At 49.4% G+C, this 13,581-nt stretch overlaps 1 protein-coding gene across 1 annotated transcript; it reads right to left on the bottom strand.

The window, feature by feature from the left end:
* Positions 1 to 454: 454 nt before the first annotated feature.
* On the bottom strand, positions 455 to 1,405 carry LOC121108008 (olfactory receptor 14J1-like). The gene has a single exon (XM_040654665.1). It carries the CDS (start codon positions 1,403 to 1,405, stop codon positions 455 to 457), a length of 951 nt encoding a protein of 316 aa, XP_040510599.1.
* Between the last annotated feature and the right edge of the window lie 12,176 nt (positions 1,406 to 13,581).

The following is a 13,581-nucleotide window of genomic DNA, read 5'->3' as shown; positions in this document are numbered from 1 at the left end:
ATCATTGATAAAAACAGGGCTGTTCACACACCAAGACAAGCTAAACGGGGAAGATTTAGGATGAGCACACACTGATTCCTTTTGTTGAAGTAATATATAAGTCCTTCGGCTAATACACTGATACCTTCCACTAATCCAGCCTGTATCAGCTCCATGGTGCCTGCTGCCATCTCGTTTGCCTGCAGATACAAAGATGGAACACAGAGGCTGTGATAGTCAGCACTGACCCAGGATCATATGGGCTTCAGGAGAAAGAGAGCAGGGTGATGTCTCAGTAGAAGTGGTCGGAAGCCAAACACATGTAGAAGACTGCGATAACCATTAATGATAACAACACAAACAACATAACTATGAACAGCAAATAAAAATGTATTTATTAATGAAAATAAATAAATAGTATAAGCAGAAAGGAACATAAAATAAGCCCATGATGGAGAAGACTGTGAATCATTTTTTAGAGAGAGATAAGTTTATCTCTGCTGAAATGAGTCCATGCTACCATTTTCCCCAATGCAACTTTGAGCTCCTGGTTCCTCATGCTGTAGATGAGGGGGTTCAGGGTTGGAGGCACCACCGAATACAGAACTGCCATCGTCAGATCCAGGGATTGGGAGGAAAGAGAGGGGGGCCTCAGATTGGCAAAAAAGGCAGTGCTGAGAAAAAGGGTGACCACAGCCAGGTGAGGGAGGCACGTGGAGAAGGCTTTGTGCCGTCCCTGCTCAGAGGGTATCCGCAGCACGGCCCTGAAGATCTGCACATAGGAGAAAAGAATGAAAACAAAACACCCAGATGATAAAGAAGCACTGACCACAAGAACAAAAATTTCTCTGAGGTAGGCATCTGAGCAGGAAAGCTTGAGGATGTGGGGGATTTCACAGAAGAACTGATCCACAGCATTGCCTTGGCACAGAGGCAGGGAAAATGTGTTGGCAGTGTGCAGCAGGGAATTAAGGGCCCCAGTGCCCCAGGCAGCTGCTGCTATGGTGGCACAAGCTCTGCTGCCCAGCAGGGTCCCGTAGTGCAGGGGCTTGCAGATGGCAATGTAGCGGTCATAGGACATGATGGTGAGAAGGGAAAATTCTGCTGCGAGGAAGAAAACAAAGAAAAAGAGCTGTGCAGCACATCCTGCGTAGGAGATGTGCCTGGTGTGCCAGAGGGCATTGGCCATGGCTTTGGGGAGAGTGGTGGAGATGCAGCCCAGGTCGAGGAGGGCGAGGTTGAGGAGGAAGAAGTACATGGGGCTGTGCAGGCGGTGGTCGCAGGCTACGGCTGTGCTGATGAGGCCGTTGCCCAGGAGGGCAGCCAGGTAGATGCCCAGCAAGAGCCAGAAGTGCAGGAGCTGCAGCTGCCGCGTGTCTGCCAACGCCAGGAGGAGGAACTCGCTGATGGAGCTGCTGTTGGGCATCTGCGGTTCCTGGGCATGGAGTCCTGTTCAGAGTGCAGAAGATAATGACAAGTTTAGATCATTCTCAGAGACACTCCTGCTACAGTAGGAAAGTCCATTTAACTCCATAACATGAGTTTATTTTCATGAGCTTCAGTGCCATGGAAGAAGTAGAAGCTTAAAGAGCTTTTACTTTCCTAATCATTACGTTCTTAATTATTTCCTAATGATATCCCAGCCTCCTGGATATTTTCCTGTTAGGAGCTGTTTCCACGTCTCCTATCTTTACCTGAACCACTCTAAGAGCCCCTAACCCCAATTTCTATGAAGTAAAATTTCTGTTAGAGAAATCTGCTTATTAAGAGCTGAAGTGCATAATTCATGTCTGCAGGGAATGACGATAATTTAAGCTGGTGCTGTCCTTTGGGAGAGGTGAGGCTGAAAGCTCATGAGGAGTTTGTGCATATAACCGAACCCTGAGAAGGGTACAAATACAGGATTCTCAGAGATGTGCTCATATTTTATAGCTCCCTTCAGAATTTTGCCTCCAGTCCTTTTCCCTTCCCTAAGCATATAAAAGAAAAACACCTGCTTTGTCTCTCCCCTTGCAAATTGCCCTTGGAAACATTCTGGGGTGCAGTGTAGCTGTGACCCCCCTGCCCCAGGCAGCAGCTGTGGCAGCAGAAGGCCCCTGCCCTGCCGGGGGGCTCCTTCCCCCCACACGTCTCCCCGCAGCGCCCTGGGCAGCTCCCCAGGCAGGCTGAATGCTGAGCCTGGCAGGCGGCAGAGTCCCTGCCCCGGCACACAGCCCCTGGGGCACAGCAGGGACCCTGCTCTGCACAACAAGAATGAGTACCTGCATCTGGACTGCGTCTTTTTCCCTGAAAAAGAAACACAGAATGTTTGCAGCCTGATCTGCAATGAGATGTCCCAAATTCAGTGTTAGCTCCGGGAAAATAAGCTGCATTACCTGCAGCAAGAAACTTACCTTCTTAAAAGAGGAGAGCAATGCTCTTCCAGTGAGCTCACAGCCTGCTCACACTGTACACATCCTGTAATCTCTCCGTCCTTTTTGTTATATCCTCATGTCACCTGCACATCATGTCCCTTGCCCTTTTGTGCTGTACAGAGGAGCTGCTCCTGGGCACAGCTCTATAGAGCTGCCCACTTGTAGGAGCTCCCTGTGTCCCAGGAGCCCGGCCCAGCTCAGCAGCAGAGGATGTCATTTCATCCTTCCCACTCATCTCCCCTGAGATGTCCCTGGGTCTCCATGGCCAACAGCTCCTGAAAGACGACAGCATTGTGACTGTACTTTGAAATCTGCTGCATTAACCACCAAATGTCCAGTGGAGAGTGAAAAATTACAGACATACAGTTATTCCTACCAGAGAATGTTTGCTGTAACCAAAAGGGCACACAGAGAAGGACAGGGAGGGGTGGACTTCCCCTGGGCAGGGCAGTGATCCAGCTGAGGCAGTGCAGGCATTTCATCCCTAAATGGAAAGCCTGCAGCTTAAATAGGATTCAGCTCCCGACGGACCCACAGGAGCTGGGATTCCTCTGGTTCAGTTCTGGTGTGCACAAGGAGTTGCCTGCATGTGAGCTCCTGCTCTGAGTCCTTGGTCCTTCAGCGGGGAGTCAGTTGCTCACACACAGACCCTGGGCAATGACCAAGGTGCCTCAGGCAGCTTCAACTGATGAAACCTCTGTTTTCTATTGGCTCACATGTAAATGGCGTCAGAAGCAGCCAAGTATCATGCCAGTTCCCAGGGCTGTCCAGCACACTCATGTGCAGCAACAAATGCAACACTTGGCCTTCAGGAAAGCCATGGCCCAGTTGCAGGCCTGAGCTCTTGTTTGGACCACAGGGACATGGTTAAATGGCTTACACAACTGGACGGTCGCACAAGGGGAATACAGAGTCTTTACAGAGGATGTGATTTTTTTTCTGCCCCACTCACGTTCCCTGAGAATTTCCTGGGTCTCCATGGCCAACAGCTCCTGAAAGACAACAGCATCATGATTGCATTTTGTCTTGGATCTGCAAATGATGTCTAGATTGTTGGAATAGCATGACCCTCTTGCCATGGCTTGCTGCATGCACCACTCCCACTTGGCATCACGTTGTAATGCACAGCTGTTGTAGGCTGTGAGGATGTCCAGTATGAACAGGTAGTCAACCAGAATGCAACATTCAAGTTCAGAAGTTTCATATCCAAGTCAGAGGCACCATTGCCTCACTGGAAGAGTTTGGCTCTGGAGATGTCATGTTTGATGCTAACTCACATGCAGAGGAGCAATTAATGACTCCAAGGATCTCAGCAACTCTATGCAGAAAGTGTTCTGAATAGCTATAACCAGAGAGGATGCCATCTTCTGAACACCAGAACCATGGTGTGGATGCAAGATCAAGCCAGGTTAAACCCAATGATGCTTTGATTTGGAATGCTTCCTGGAGCGTCCTTACCTAATGTATTCATCCAAAGGAATAAACAATACAGAGCAGATTACCTTGAGTGTGAGCACGTGGCATGTGCAGGACAGCCAGGGGATCAGGCCCAGCCAACATGGATTCATGAATAACGGGTCCTGCTTGACCTCCCTGCTCCTACTCTGACCAGATGACCTGCCTGGTGGACGAGGGAAAAGCTGTGGATGTGATCTACCTAGACTTCAGCAAAGCCTTTGATTTTGTCTCCCACAGCACTCGCCTGGAGAAGCTGGCAGCCCATGGCTTGGACAGGTGTTCTCTTTTCTGGGTAAAGAAACTGGCTGGATGGCCAGGCCAGGGGGTGGTGGTGAATGGAGTTAGATCGTGCTGGTGGCCAGTCATGAGTGGTGTTCCTCAGGGGTGTGTACTGGGACCTGCCCTGTTTAATATCCTTACTGATCCAATGGCTGATGACAGCAGGATGAGCTTTAGCAAGACAAAGTGCTGAGTCCTACACTTTGGTCATGATAAGTCCACGCATTGCTAATGGCCTGGGGCAGTGTGGCTGTCCAGCTGCAAGGAGGAAAAGGAGCTGTGTGTGTTAACGAAGCACAATTGGTTCCGGATGAAACATGCAAAATTTCATCCAAGCTTAAGAAAATATTTCTTTACTGTATGCTGCTGATAAGCAGAAGTGGCTGCCCAGAGAGTTACCTTCCCTGTAGGTATTCAAAAGACTTGTAGTGCCACTCTTGGAAAATGCAATTCTGCAGCCCTATGCTCAGGTGGAGGCCTGTGGCGAATGGTGTTCCCAGAGGTTCATCTTGGGATTGGTGATCTTCATCATGTTTATGAGTGAAATAGACAGTGGGATGGAGTGTACCCTCAACAAATCTGATGATGACACCAAGCTGAGGGGTGCAACTGATACAACAGAAGGAACAGATGTCATCCAGAGGGGCCCGAACAAACGTGAAAAGTGAGCGAATGTGAACCTGATGAGATTCAACAAGCCCAAATGCAAGGTGTTGAACATGGGTTGGGGCAATCCCAGATATGTGCACAGGCTGGGAAAAGATCTCACTGAGAGCATCTCTGCGGAGCAGGATTTGGGGGCCTGATGGACAAAAGGCTGGACATGAGCAAGCAGTGTACACTTGCAGCCCCAAAGACCAACAGCATCCTGTGCTGCAACCAAGGGGGCTGGCCAGCACGGTGAGGGAGTTGTTTGTCCCACCTGCTCCAACCCCATCACACCCCATATGGATTACTGCATTGAGGCCCAGGGCTCCCAACACAAGAAGGATGTGGAGCTGTTGGAGTCCATCTAAGAGGAGATCCACCAAGATGATCAGAAGGACGGAGAGCTTCTCCTATGAAGACAGGCTGAGGCAGCTGTGCTTGTTCAGCTAGGAGAAGAGAGGACTCTGGGGTGACCTCACTGCGGCCTTCCAGTATTTAAAAAGAGCTCATAGGCAGGAAGGAAATCAACTTCCTGCACAGTACGAATATGGCAGGACAAGGGGGAACAGTTTCTACTAAAAGAGGAAAAATTTAGATTATATATTAGGAGGAAATTCTTTGCTCAGAGGGTGGTAAAGCACTGGAACAAGTTGCCCAGAGATGCTGGACAACAAGGAGGTGCTCAAGGCCAGGCTGGATTTGGCCCTGGACAACCTGATCTAATGGGTGGCAACCTGACCATGGCAGGGCAGTTAGAAGGGATATGTTAGGTTCCTTCCAACCTAACACATTCCATGACTTAATGATTCTCTGATAAGTGCCACCAAGAATGGAGCTCTAGGTCCAGCACTTGGTCACTTACAGATCAGCCTGGGACTCTCAGTCTGTGTCCTCCAATCTGTGGAGAACCCCCGGGAAGAAAACAGGAGGGAGCAACTCCCTGGCTGCATGGCTGACACCAGCTTTGGAAGCAACCTCCAGGATTCTGTCCCTGCCCTGAGCAGCTGTGGGGGATGGAGAGGTCAGTTTGACTGCTTTGAATGCTGACTTGATGATAATGAGGCTCTGGGAAAAAGAAAGAAGGGCTGAATAACGGGATGTTTTGCATCTAAGCATAAGTTCGCTGCTGTTATGAAGATTTGTTATGAAACTTGCTTGAATTCTAGCCCATTTTCAGCAGGCCATCCGGACACACACTCTTCTCACTGCTCTCCACATCTCCCCATCCCTTGCACATTGCTCACTCAGATAGCTCCCAACTATCTGGCTGATCTGTGACCTTCAGGGAGATTACTGGAGCCTGCTCCATCTCTCCAAAGTCTGATGGACTCTCTTGTCAACTCCTTAACTATAATTATATCTGTTCCTTCCTCTCTCTTTCTAACTCATTTCTTGTACAAGTATTCCTTGTGAAAGAAAAATCTCAGTAGATGCAGCTAGGACAGGGCATGCAGTTGATCACTGTGTTTTTCTGTTCATACAATTGCATTACTTTTCCTTCTGTATGTTGGCAAAAAAGAGAAATCTTTCATTGCTCACGTGCAGCTGTTTCTCTGAGGAAAGCCAGTGGGAGTTGGTGCAAAGGAAGTTTAACAGAGAGTAGGTGACTCCAGAGGAGAAGAGTGATGTGAGGAGAAATAATGCAAGTCCCATGGGGCCAATGGGAGTAAAAATGGGGTGGGGAAGTTGAGGAGGACGTTTGTCCACGACAATGAGAGAGGAAAGCTCATTAGGGGACATCCTGGATCAGTATCAACTGCCAAGTGCTGCTTTAAATTCTTGTTTAAACACAACCATAAATAAAATAAATAAATAAATAAAAGAGACTTCTTAAATGCCCATCTGACTCTTGTTCTTTAAGTTTTCTCCAGATACCTCTCCATTTAGCTGTACAAGTTCCGAACACTTGAAGAAGACGACAGGAAGGCACAAGGCACAGGAGGGCTCTTTAGGTTGTAATGGGCCTCAGGTGGCCTTCGCTGCTCAGTCCATCAACCTACAGTGAAGAGAGAAGATGGCATGAAGTGCTCAAGAAGACCAAGTCAGAAGGAACAGAGAAGTTTCTTGGAGTATTAATGGGCTCCACTGAGGGCTACTAACAAGAAATCTTCCCCAGGGACTTGTTAGAGCAGATAATTGGAAGCCATGCTTACAGGCAGACAAAGGCACTGGGATGGTGGCTGTGATGCTGAGAAAAGCCTCCTTTGTCTTATGAAGCAGAAAGGGCCAAGCCCTGATCCCCAGACCCTTGGCAGGGAGATCCTGTCCCTCATGCTGGCTCAGGGCTCTTCCTGGGGCAGTGGGATGGAAGACTATAGGATGCTAAATGAAAGACAAGGGGACAGCAGCTCCCAGACTCTGCTTGCGGAACAGGGGTGCTGTGAGGCCCAAGTCCCATGTGGGCAGTGTGTCTCATCCCAGGCTGTGGGATGTGAGAAGGGGTCAATCTCAACAAGCAGTCAATCCCAATGAAACTTTGAACTTCAGATCTCTCAGTTGTAGTGCCCCTCCTTTGGACAGTCTCCAATAGCTTTATGTCTTTTATGTTCTGTGGTGCCCAGCAGTGCACCCAGTGCTCCCGGTGAGGCTGCAGCAGCGCAGAGCAGAGGGTCAATCCCTTCCCTCACCCAGCTGGCAATGCCATGCTCAATGCACCCCAGGGGATGGTTGGCCTTCCTGGCTGCCTGGGCACACTGCTGACTCATGTTCAATTTGCTGTTGACCCAGACCCTCAACCCCTTTCAGTGGGACTGCTGTCCAGCGTCCCATCCCCCAGGTTGTGTACGTGCATGGTTGCCCCTTCCCAGGTACAGGATCAGGCACTTGTTCTTATTGTACTTCTTGTCGTTGGTGCTTGCCCAGTTCTCTAACTTGTCCACATCTCTCTGTTGCCTCAGTGGAGGCAACAACTCCTAATTTGGTATCATCAGCAAACTTGCTCAAAACATCTTCTAGCACAACATGCAAGTCATTCACAAACACATTAAAGAGAAGTGGCCTTAAAATTGAGACCTGGGGAACCCTGCTAGTGACCGTCCGACAGCCTGATGGAACCCCATTGACTGTAAGCCTTTTGATTCCATGTTAGGAACAAATTTTGTACTCAAAGGAAGAGGAACAGGTTGCCGCAAAGAAGTTTTTTGTGCCCCATCCCTGGAGGCATTCAAGGTCAGGATGGATGGAATCCTGGGCAGCCTGATGTGTGGTTGGCAGTCCTGCCCATGGCTGGGGGCTTGGAACTAGGTGCACTTTAACGTCCCCTCCAACCTAAGCCACTGTATGATTCTGTAATGTAATGCCTGCCACTGCCTCAGCTCTACCACTGCCCAGAACAGGGGAAGTCCACCCGACCCTGTCTTTGTCTATTTGTCATTTTTGTTACAGATCATGAGCAGTGTTTCCAGATTTGGTTTTTGCTTCCCTCACGGTAAAACTTCTTTTGGTACGAAAAAAAAACATGCTTCTGGAATCCAGTGGAAGTGTTGATTAGTGGATCTGACTTTGAAGTACATTCTGCAGTGATGACTGTGCTGTCTTGCAGGAGCTGTCAGCTCGGGAGGGCCGTGGATATCTGCAGGGAGAGAAGGAAATCACCTCCTCTGCTGCTGAGCTGGGCCGGGCTCCTGGGACACAGGGAGCTGATAGAAGTGGGCAGTGCTACAGAGAGACAGTTGTGCCCAGGAGCAGCTCCTGTGCACTATGCAGCAGGGCTGGGAAATCATCTGCAGCAAAAAGGGAGGATAGAAGGAAGAGAGCGTACAGGCTGTGTGGCACAATAGCAGGCTGTGAGATCACTGGAGGTGCATTGCTCACTATTCTTGAAAAGGTAAGTCTTTTGTTCCAGGCAACGAATCTGCTTTTCCTGGAGAGATCGCTAAATCTGGGACATCCCATTACATATCTGGCTGAAGGTGCTCCATGTTTCCTAACTGTGGAGAAAGACCTGCTCCAGATGTGGGCTTTTTTGCCGCAGTGTCAGAGCACAGCCCTGAGGGCTGCATGTCCCAGGATGGCTGTGGGCTTTTCCGTTTGGGTGCAGCCGGGTGCCCAGGGCTGTGGTGCAGAGCAGGGTCCCTGCTGTGCCCCAGGGGCTGTGTGCCGGGGCAGGGACTCTGCCGCCTGCCAGGCTCAGCACTCAGCCTGCCCGGGGAGCTGCCCAGGGCGCTGTGGGGAGACGTGTGGGGGGAAGGAGCCCCCCGGCAGGGCAGGGCAGGGCAGGGGCCTTCTGCTGCCACAGCTGCTGCCTGGGGCAGGGGGATCACAGCTACGCTGCACCACAGGCTGCTTCATGATGCACTTTCCATGATAAAAGACAGCGGAGGAATTTCTGCCATATTTCCTGTTTCCTGCTCCTACAGGAACATAAGGATGTTTGACTGAGAAATAGAAAAGGATTTATTGTTTGAGTACATCTAGTGAGAACTCCTCAATGCATTCAGTCTCTCTACCTTCTGTAAACATGAATTCACTTTGCTGAACTGTATGTGGCTTCCTTATGTTCCCTTTTATACCTGCAAACATGAACATGCACTTAGGTAATGCTCTGCAGACAGGATGGGTTCTGAACTGCATAGGAATGCATACATTCTGACCTGTTGTCTGTAACCACAGACATGTACAAGACATGGAACAGGGAAACGTCTCCAGCAAGGAAAATCTGCAGGCATCAGAGTTATGATCAGGGAATGAGAGGAAAGTAAGAACAGCAATATTTTTCCAGAGGAAGAATTCACCTGAAAAATCCATACTACTCCCTTCAGTGCAGACACCTTCCTCTGAGCAAGCTCCCACCCAGAATGCCTCTGCCCTCATGGCCATGGGGTTCAATGCACGAACCACCTCCTGTGCAGCCAGAGCTGCAGCAGAGCAGAGCAGCATCTCCCCAGGCACGTGTCCAGCGCCCTCTGCAGTGCACAGGGGCTGAGAGCCACTGCCTGGGGCTGTGGGCAGTGCAGTCTGTGAGGCTGGGAAGGAGTTGGCTTTCCCTAATGAGATGCCATCGTTAGGACACATCTCACTGAGGTTTTCTTCAGAACTGTGAGCTGACCTTCAGCATGCAAATCTTTCCCATAGTCAGGAGATGAAAGTGCAGGGATGAAGAGGAGAGATGCTATATGCAAGGAAATGCTCTGGGGTTGGTGAAATGAATTGTAGGTGTCGTTTGCCTGATGTGTGGTGAGGACACCTTGCTCAGGACCCTGAGAAAGAGTGGGTATTCTGTGTTGGGCAGTGGTTACCACTGCTCTCTAGCAGGGTCTGGCTTCTTTTCAGGGTAACATGGGAGAACATTCTCCCTTTGTCTCCAACAGTTGCATGTTCAGAGTGTGTGGAAAAAAGCCCAACCCGCTCCCCTTACCTTGCGCTAAGCAGCAGTGAATCCTTTGCTTCTCAGCTCTCACTGCCATTCAAAATGTGTGCAGCAGAACTGCTCAGGATTTCTGACTTCATTGAACACTCCTTGGCTGTGGTGAGCTGGAACAGACTTTGCAGGAAAAAAAACATCATTACAACTTTTATTTTCAACCCATGTATTTCTGGCACTGGTACGTTCCCACGTCCACAGAGGGACAACGCTGCTTCCTTGAGAGAAAAAGGGCAGAGGTGCCATGGCAAAATCAACCACATGAAATGTAGCTCACATCACTGACCACAGTGAACATTGCCCACATGGAATGTCTTGTCATTAACTCTCCTACTCCTTGGACAGGTTCTTGTGCCCACAGGTCCTTGTGCTCAGAAGTACCAGATGCCCAACAGCAGCTCCATCAGCGAGTTCCTCCTCCTGGCGTTGGCAGACACGCGGCAGCTGCAGCTCCTGCACTTCTGGCTCTTGCTGGGCATCTACCTGGCTGCCCTCCTGGGCAACGGCCTCATCAGCACAGCCGTAGCCTGCGACCACCGCCTGCACACCCCCCATGTACTTCTCCTCCCTCAACCTCGCCCTCCTCGACCTGGGCTGCATCTCCACCACTCTCCCCAAAGCCATGGCCATGCCCTCTGGCACACCAGGCACACTCCTACGCAGGATGTGCTGCACAGGTCTTTTTCTTTTTGTTTTTCTTCTCCAGAGTATTTCCCTTCTCACCATCATGTCCTATGACCGCTACGTTGCCATCTGCAAGCCCCTGCACTACGGGACCCTATTGGGCAGCAGAGCTTGTGCCACCATGGCAGCAGCTGCCTGGGCCACCGGGCTTCTCTATTCCTTGCTGCACACTGCCAATACATTTTCCCTGCCTCTGTGCCAAGGCAATGCCATCAACCAGTTCTTCTGTGAAATCCCCCAGATCCCCAAGCTCTCCTGCTCAGAGTCTTACCACAAAGAAATTTCACTTCTTTGGTTAGTGTTCTTGTTTTATTTGGGTGTTTTGTCTTTCATTGTTGTGTCCTATGTGCAGATCTTCAGGGCTGTGCTGCGGATGCCCTCTCAGCAGGGACGGCACAAAGCCTTCTCCACATGCTTCTCACCTTGCTGTGGTCTCCCTGTTTCTCAGCACGGTGATGTTTGCGTATCTGAAGCCCTTCTCCATTTCCTCCCCATTGCTGGATTTGACAGTGGCAGTTCTTTATTCAGTGGTGCCTCCAACACTGAACCCCCTCATCTACAGCATGAGGAACCAGGAGCTCAGGATGCAGTGATGAAAATGGTGCCCTGGTCACAGTTCAGCAGGGATAAACTTCTCATCTGTCTCTGTAAATGACTCACAGTCTGTCCCATAACAGGCTTGTATTAGTTTTTTACTTTTAATATTTTTTCTTTGTTTCCTTTTCTATTCATATATACTTGTGTGTCTGTGGTTGTCATGTTCCTATACATGTGTTTGGCTTCCTACCACTTCTACTGAGACATCACCCTGCTCTCTTTCTCCTGAAGCCCATATGATCCTGGGTCAGCTCTGACTCCCACAGCCTCTGTGTTCCATCTCTGTATCTGCAGGCCAATGAGATGCCAGCAGGCACCACAGAGGATTATATAGGCTGGATTATTGGAAGGTATCAGTGTATTAGCCCAAGGACCAATTTGTTACTTTAGGGTATTCTCGTCCTAAATTTTAGCAGTCTAACTGCCTGTGGGGCAGCATGGCTGGGCTGTCCAGCAGAGGGGAGGCACACAGAGACACTGTGCTGCAGGGCTGGGACCCCAAAAACACCCTGGAACTTAGCGCCCAGCTGCACTGTGCTCACCTTGCCTGGCTCCCAGGTGCCCTCCATGCTGCTCTGTCACTGCCTCTCCTCAACATGATGGGGGAGAAAACACAGTTAACCAGTTCCTGGGTAGAGGCAAAAGCACTTTATTCATTCCTTGCTTAAACCCACTGACAACAAATTGTGTGTGTTAATGGCTGCACATCAATGCAGGTTTCTCTGCACACTTGGGAACAGCTTTGAATACACACCACTTTCACCTTAGTATATTACTTGGAACTACACCTAACCCACAATGCATTTGACTAATATTTTATGTAATTTGAAAGAGTTCCAACACAGAAATCAGCTCAGAGTCAGTTAAGATTTCACATCCCTCTTATTCCTCACCTATTTACTGTAACTGAAGTGATTTCCTATGTTTGTACTTCAGTTTTGTTGTCTCATCTCCTGACCTCCTTTCCTATTATTTATCTATACTCCCTAAATTACCCCTCTTTACCAGTCTGTAATTCCTGTTCTTGCTGTCACACCCAGTCTGTTGTGTCACTGCAGCTCGGGCATTGATTCACTTTGAATGCTTTTGTCACTGCTGACCTCCAGACCATTCCGATAGGAGCTCTCTGGATACCGAAGTGAAGGTTTCTGTGTTACAGAAACACACTTATCTACCAGGTGCCAGCTGTAAGCAAAGAAACAATCTAATAAACAATTTCTTTATGTGTGCAAGAAGAAGATGATTTTATTGTAACACAACTTTGCTCCTGAGATTTACTGTGTTTTGTTAGCTCAATTATTTTCAGGATCTAAATGCGAAATCAGTATTTTCCCAAAGATTCATTAAATTTTGTGGTTCTTTATGGTCATAATGATAATGTGGACGCTTTGTCAATGCATCAGTTACACAGACCAGTACAAAAATCTACCTGGACTTACGAAAGGCCTTTGGCATGATCCATGTCACATCCTTATCTCTGTGGAGAGATGTGTGAGATGGATTTGAACGGCGGACAGTTCACGGATAAGAAATTGGTAGAAAGGTCACAGCCAAAAGACTGTGGTAAATGGCTGTCTGGGAATGGGCTCCCACCAGGTGAGGCCGATCACTAGTGGTGTCCCCAGGGGTCAGCCTTGGGAACAGAGCTCTTCAACGCCTAGCAGTGGCATGGATGATGAGATACAGAACACCCTCAGCAACTCTGCTGATGTTCACCAAAATGTGTGGTGCAGTTGGCACTGAACTGAAGGGGTGCCATCCAGAGGGACCTGAACAGGCTTGAAAAATTGGGCCCAAAGAAACACCATGAGATCAACAAGATCAGGTGCAAGGTTTTGCCTTGTTTTGGAACAATGGCAGGTATGAGGGAAGAACTCCTTGAGAGCTGCCTGCCAGGGAAGGATCTAGAGGTTCTGGTAGATGAAAACCCTTAACAGAGCCAGCATGTGTGCTTGTAGCCTGAGAGGCGCACTGTACCCTGGGCTGCCATCAATAGGAGGTGGCCATCCAGAGCGAGGGAGGGCATTGTCCTTCTCTACTCAGCTCTCAGAAGGCCCCGTACTGAGAATGAAGTAAGAGCTTTTGGAGCAGGTCCGAAGGAAAGCCATGAGGATGATCAGTGGGCTGGAGGACCTCTCCTAAGATGTCAGGATGAGGGAG

This window comes from Gallus gallus, chromosome 33, assembly GCF_016699485.2.
Source record: "Gallus gallus isolate bGalGal1 chromosome 33, bGalGal1.mat.broiler.GRCg7b, whole genome shotgun sequence".
NCBI lineage: Eukaryota > Metazoa > Chordata > Aves > Galliformes > Phasianidae > Gallus > Gallus gallus.
The sequence above is the reverse complement of the archived record's forward strand: the minus strand, read 5'-3'. Positions and strand labels throughout refer to the sequence as shown.

Bases quoted from the DNA above. Each gene is read 5' to 3' on its own strand.
- LOC121108008 (XM_040654665.1), bottom strand. From the start codon at position 1,405: ATGCCCAACAGCAGCTCCATCAGCGAGTTCCTCCTCCTGGCGTTGGCA.